This window comes from Branchiostoma floridae, chromosome 11 (genome assembly GCF_000003815.2).
Source record: "Branchiostoma floridae strain S238N-H82 chromosome 11, Bfl_VNyyK, whole genome shotgun sequence".
Taxonomy (NCBI): Eukaryota; Metazoa; Chordata; class Leptocardii; order Amphioxiformes; family Branchiostomatidae; genus Branchiostoma; species Branchiostoma floridae.
Window position 1 is genome coordinate 4,918,062 of NC_049989.1, and position 6,000 is coordinate 4,924,061.

General features: G+C 43.6%; 1 protein-coding gene and 1 pseudogene across 1 annotated transcript in view; one reads left to right on the forward strand and one right to left on the reverse strand.

The window, feature by feature from the left end:
• The window catches only part of LOC118426148 (receptor-type tyrosine-protein phosphatase beta-like), a 34,618-nt gene that overhangs the window by 22,693 nt on the left and 5,925 nt on the right, over positions 1–6,000 (forward strand). Inside the window, exons 12-14 of the mRNA XM_035835410.1 lie at positions 3,822–4,076; positions 4,293–4,511; positions 4,902–5,140. Coding sequence (XP_035691303.1) covers positions 3,822–4,076; positions 4,293–4,511; positions 4,902–5,083 — 656 coding nt within the window. The 3' untranslated portion in view covers positions 5,084–5,140. The remainder of the gene's footprint in view (positions 1–3,821; positions 4,077–4,292; positions 4,512–4,901; positions 5,141–6,000) is intronic.
• LOC118426149 lies at positions 5,532–5,993 on the reverse strand (annotated as a pseudogene).

Here is a 6,000-nt window from a genome sequence, read left to right on the forward strand (position 1 = left end):
GACGTATTTATCTATGATCTGTAGATCATGTATAGTTTTGATAATTTGCAGTGTTATGATTTTCTTGCTGTATTAATGTCATTTATTGTTATTGTTTAGCTTTGATTATGTATATTGTGTTTCATTATTATTGATTACTAATATGTACATTACGTTTCATTTTTACCTAATTTCTGAGGGGGAGCCATGACAATTTGCACAGACTTCTGTTCCTCCCTGTATGTTTTCATTCTGTGTTATTGTTTTAATTGTTGTATATGTGCTGAAATAAATAAATCAAATTAAATCAAATCATACGTTGATTAATCTGACACAGCGGTAGCTCCTCCTGGCGAGTAAACCATCGCATCATCGGATGTGACAGAACGCACCATCTTGTTATACATTGAACTTTCACTATCCTCATCTTTGACAGATACTAGTTAAATGTTTACATCCCCTTAACATCCACGGATAAAGTGTACCAGTGAAGGAAATAATCAAACACATCTTCTATATCATGAAATCTTTGCAGTTGTAGCCCAGCCTGGTGTTATCACCATAGTTCCATCTGAGGTGACAGAGAACAGCATTAGGATCACCTGGACAGCTGCAGCTGGAGCAGTAGACAGCTACAGCATCAGCATCTCTCCTGACACCGGTGTCACCAACCCTACTGGAAATGTGAATGATGGAGACACACTAGAGTACACCTTTACAGGGTTGACAGCAGGAACCCTGTACACTTTGAGTGTGACAACTGTTAGTGGCGGGGTGAACAGTGTGCCTAGGACAGCGACACAAAGAACAGGTACTTGTCATACCTTAATCTTTTACTACTTTCAGTCTTGGTGCGCATGGCTGAAGAAAAGCAGACCCCGCGAAAAGAACTCTGCAACAGACCCGAGTCAGTTTACAGATGTGCCATGTGTGGCAGAGACTGTCATTCCCGTATAGGACTGTTTAGCCACAGTCGACGCTGTAAGGCTGATATCAATTAGGATTTTACCATGGTTAATATTGACCGAAGGAGGCCATATATATACTTTCAGCCTTGATAGATGCTGCTCTGAAATGGCTATAATATGTTTTAGATAACCGAATGACCGTGAATAGAATATTGATAACTATTCTGGACTTTCAACATTCTACAGTTGTTGCCCTGTCTGGTGTTATCAATATCCTGCCATCTGACGTAACAGAGAACTTCATCAAGATCACCTGGACAGCTGCAGCTGGAGCAGTAGACAGTTACACTATCAGCATCTCTCCTGACACTGATGTCACCAACCCTATTGCAAGTGTGAATGCTGGAGCCATACAAGAGCATACCTTTACAGGTCTGACATCAGGAATCCTGTACTACATCAGTGTCGTGACTGTCAGTGGAGGAGTGAGCAGTGTAGCCAGAACACAGCAGCAGTGGACAAGTAAACACGCAAGAGTTTTTTTATGTTATCTTTGTACGCCTTTCATATTTGAACCTGTTTGATTTGCTGAATTCACACTCTTGACTACCCTGTCTATTTACATTTTGTAGGGCCATCCCGGCCAGGAGCGATCACCATTGCTGAAGTGACTGAGAACACCATCAGAATCACCTGGACAGCTGCAGATGGGGCCAAAGACAGCTATGATATCGGCATCTCACCTGACACCGGTGTCACCAACCCTATTGGAAGTGTGAATGATGGAGATACACTAGAGTACACCTTTAGAGGTTTGACAGCAGGGACCCTGTACAACATTGCTGTTATAACTGACAGTGGTGGGATGAAGAGTGTTGCACAAACAGGAACACAAAGGACAAGTAAGTTCCAATTACAAAATTAATTGTACGTCCGGTATGTTCCAATTGATAGCACTGGTGCTTTACTGTCAAATAAAAAAAAAAGAAATCAGCAATATAACTTTACTTGAATAAATAATTTACGTTCTCGCATCACTTGATATCTACAGGTGTAGCCCAGCCTGGTGCGATCAACATTCCGCAATCGGATGTTACAAAAAATAGCATCAAAATTACATGGACAGCTGCAGCTGGAACAGTAGACAGCTACAGTATCAGTATCTCTCCTAACACTGGTGTCAACAACCCTACTGCAAGTGTGAATGCTGGAGCCACCCTAGAGCACACTTTTACAGGTCTGACAGCAGGAACCCTGTACGACATCAGTGTAACAACAGTTAGTGGCGGAGAGAATAGTGTGCCAAGGACAACGACACAGAGAACAGGTACCTGTCATACATTATTGAACTTCCACTATTCTCATTTTTGATGGCGCTACTCATAAATTCTAACACCGTCCTTAACATCCTCGGATAAAGTATACCAATGAGAGAGAGAATCAAATATATACTCTCTCATTAAGTCGTTTCAGCTGTAGTCCAGCCTGGTGATATCACCATAGCTTCATCTGACGTAACAGAGAACAGTATCAGGCTCACCTGGACAGCTGCAGCTGGAACAGTAGACAGCTACAGTATCAGCATCTCTCCTGCCCATGGTGACAACCCTACTGGAAGTGTGAATGATGGAGACACCCTAGAGTACACCTTTTCAAGTCTGACTGCAGGGACCCTGTACACCATCAGTGTTGAAACTGTAAGTGGTGGGTCTAGCAGTGTGGCAACGACAAAAGAGCAGAGGACAGGTAAATATCGCACATTAAGCTTTCACTGAACATCATTGATAGATACTAACTTGGAAATGTCTACACTAGTTTCGCGACCATCCGTAGAGAGTGCACCAATGAGAGAAACAATCAATCAATCAATCAATCTTCCCTATCATCAAATCTTTGCAGCTGTAGCTCAGCCTGGGGATATCTCCATAGCTTCCTCTGATGTGACAGAGAACAGCATCAGGCTCACCTGGACAGCTGCAGCTGGAGCAGTAGACAGCTACAGTATCAGCGTCTCGCCTGCTCATGGTGGCAACCCTACTGGAAGTGTGACTGCCTCATCATCTTTAGAGTACACCTTTACTGGTTTGACAGCAGGAACGGAGTACATCATTATTGCTATAGCTGTCAGTGGCGGCGCGAACAGTGTGGCAAGGACAACCACAAAAAGGACAAGTAGGTACCATACATTATACGTGGAGTAAATGCCTATAGGTGCTCCGATTTTTATCATTACTGGGTTATGTTCTCAATGACAGCTTCTATGAATATGACATAAACATTCCTCATTTCATTCCACTCACATGCACAGCTGTTGCACAACCTGGGGCCATCAGCATCGCTCCATCTGATGTCTCCGAGAACAGCATCAAGGTCACCTGGGCAGCTGCAGCTGGAGCAGTAGACAGCTACATCATCATTATTACTCCTGACAGTGATGTGACAAATCCTACCGGCAGCGTAGATGATGGAGACACCCTGGAGTACACATTTGCTGGTCTGGCAGCAGGAACCCTGTACACCATAAACGTTATAACTGTTAGTGGAGGAGTGAACAGTGCAGCCAAGACAAAGCAACAGAGGACAAGTAAGTACATAGTAGGTTTTTTGCACTCTTGTTGACAGACTATCGACTACATGAGTTCCTTTTTGAATATATGTATCCACATTTCATTATCACCACGTGCCAAATAAATTTAGTAGTTACTCAAGCAACTGGATATAATTTTGGAAAAGGTCACAGACGTTTCAGATACATTCATCATCGTTAGTGTCAAGCTAAATGTTTCCAACGTCATATCCAGTTGCTTGCAGCTATTTGCCGTTTATTGTTACTTGGATGTCTACCCATTATCGACGAATTATCATCACGTTCTATAGTCATCAATAGTGTCACAGTTTGGGGAGCCAGCTAATGATATCTGTTATGCTTTATAGCTGTATCCCAGCCTGGCGTGATCAACATTGCACCAGCTGATGTGACAGAGAACAGCATCAGGATCACCTGGACAGCTGCAGCTGGGACCAAAGACAGCTACAGTATTGACATCTCGCCCACAGGAAGTGTCAATGATGGTGATACACTGGAGTACAGCTTTAATAGTTTGACAGCAGGAACCCTGTACACCATCAGTGTCACAACTGTCAGTGATGGGGCGACCAGCGTGGCAAGGATGAAAGAACAGAGAACAAGTGAGTTTTGTTGTTGCAAAATCAAAGTTTAAATGGTTTTATAAACGGCTTTAGAATGGTTACACGGCGCAAGAATGTACAGTAGTTAAAATAAGTCGTATTGAAGTTCTTTAATAAGTTTTTCGGTTTTGATTTAGAACGTTTGTGCATTGAATAACCAGGATATAGAAACTTCCATGTAGGTAATCAAATTATACGTGACTATGTTGATAACAGATTTAGCAACGGGAAGTACCACGTTTTCGTCTACGGCCACGGGAAGTTTAAATCCGTCCACAAGTCCTCCGGAAGGAAATCCTGGCGTCAGTTCTGCTGTATGTAGCGCTAGCGGGGAACCCGGAGTGTATGCAGGGGTGGGGATCGGGGCTGCTGTTGTGGGTGTTGTGATCGGAGTTCTGACAACACTCCTGGTGCAACACATGAGGGCTAAAAGAGGCAAGTTTGGACTTCCAATCATTATTTTGTGGCATAGTTTGCTTTGCTGCAAATATGATAATCATAAAAATGTATGTTAATGATTTTGATTTCAGATTACCCTTTCGAAAGGTAACCTCTGTGAATAAAACGAATACAATAAAGTATGACGAAGCTAAGCTGAGAGAGTACGTCCCCATAAACATAAAATTGAGTCGGAAGAAAGTCTTTGCCACCGTTACTTTTCCAGTTAACAACATATATGATCATATATCGCAAATGATCAGGTTCTGGATACAAATAACAATGATTTGAGGACTGACCAACACACATTTCGTGAGGTATGATAAACTGCATATCGCTACCGTGACTACACCCGTAACCATACATGTGACCTACAATGTACTTTAGCATCTGAAGAAGAAGCGGGGACATATGAAGACGTGGTGACCCGGAAGGCGCCGACACGCCAGTCTACGTCAGCGCACGGCGAGTACGATATCCCCATGGAAACTGTTCCGCCACGCCCAGAGTCAGAGAGTCCCTACCAAGAGCTGAGGCCAACTGTGTATGAACATCTTAGGAAAAAGTGAACAGATCACAAGGAAGACCTTCAGTGCGTTCATAATTCGTTCAGAATCAAGTGATAGGAGTAGTATAGTAGCGACAGAATGAGTCCCATTATTCAGGTGCAAGCAGGCGCAGGTCAAAGGTCATCGCCTGCTGATATAATGTATTCAGGCGCAGGTCAGAGGTCAGATATGATGTATTCAGGCGCAGGTCAGAGGTCTGATATTATGTATTCAGGTGCAGTAGGTCAGAGGTCAGATATGATTTATTCAGGCGGCGCAGGTCAGGGGTCAGATATCATATATTCAGGCGGAGCAAGGTAACTATGACAACCCCACCCCACCCCAAATGAACCTCCCCCTCTCCAATCGTGAATGACATGCCCTTATTTGGCCTGGTTCTAAGTCTCTATCGTATAAAATAAAGATGACAATGACCGTTTGATTTTTACCGTTCTTTTATTCTGTACTTTCAAAAGTCAGCATCCAACGTGACTTCTGTGTTCAGAGGAGGACATCACCCCCATCTTCTGATACTCTCCCACCTTCTTCTCAAAGAAGTTGGTCTTTCCCTCCAGAGAAATGTTCTCCATGAAGACAAAGGGGTTCTCCCTGTTGTACAGCTTACTGCACATGAGTTCTCCCAGGAGCCTATCTGCGACAAACTCGATGTACTGTTTCATCAGGTCTTGATTCATCCCAACCAGCTTCACAGGAGGATCTTCCGTCAGGAACTCTTGCTCAATCTTAACAGCATCGGCGATAATCTGGTGAAAGCGGACCTCCCTAGCCTTATTGATCAGATAGCTGACCCATAGACCGGGAAATCCGTGTGTAGACCCTCCTCTCTACGGATCGGCTCATTAAAAAAAGCCAGGCCCTGGCTAAATTCCCTTTTCCTCAATCAGAAAATTGCTCCGAAGCCCCCGAGAAAAAATTCC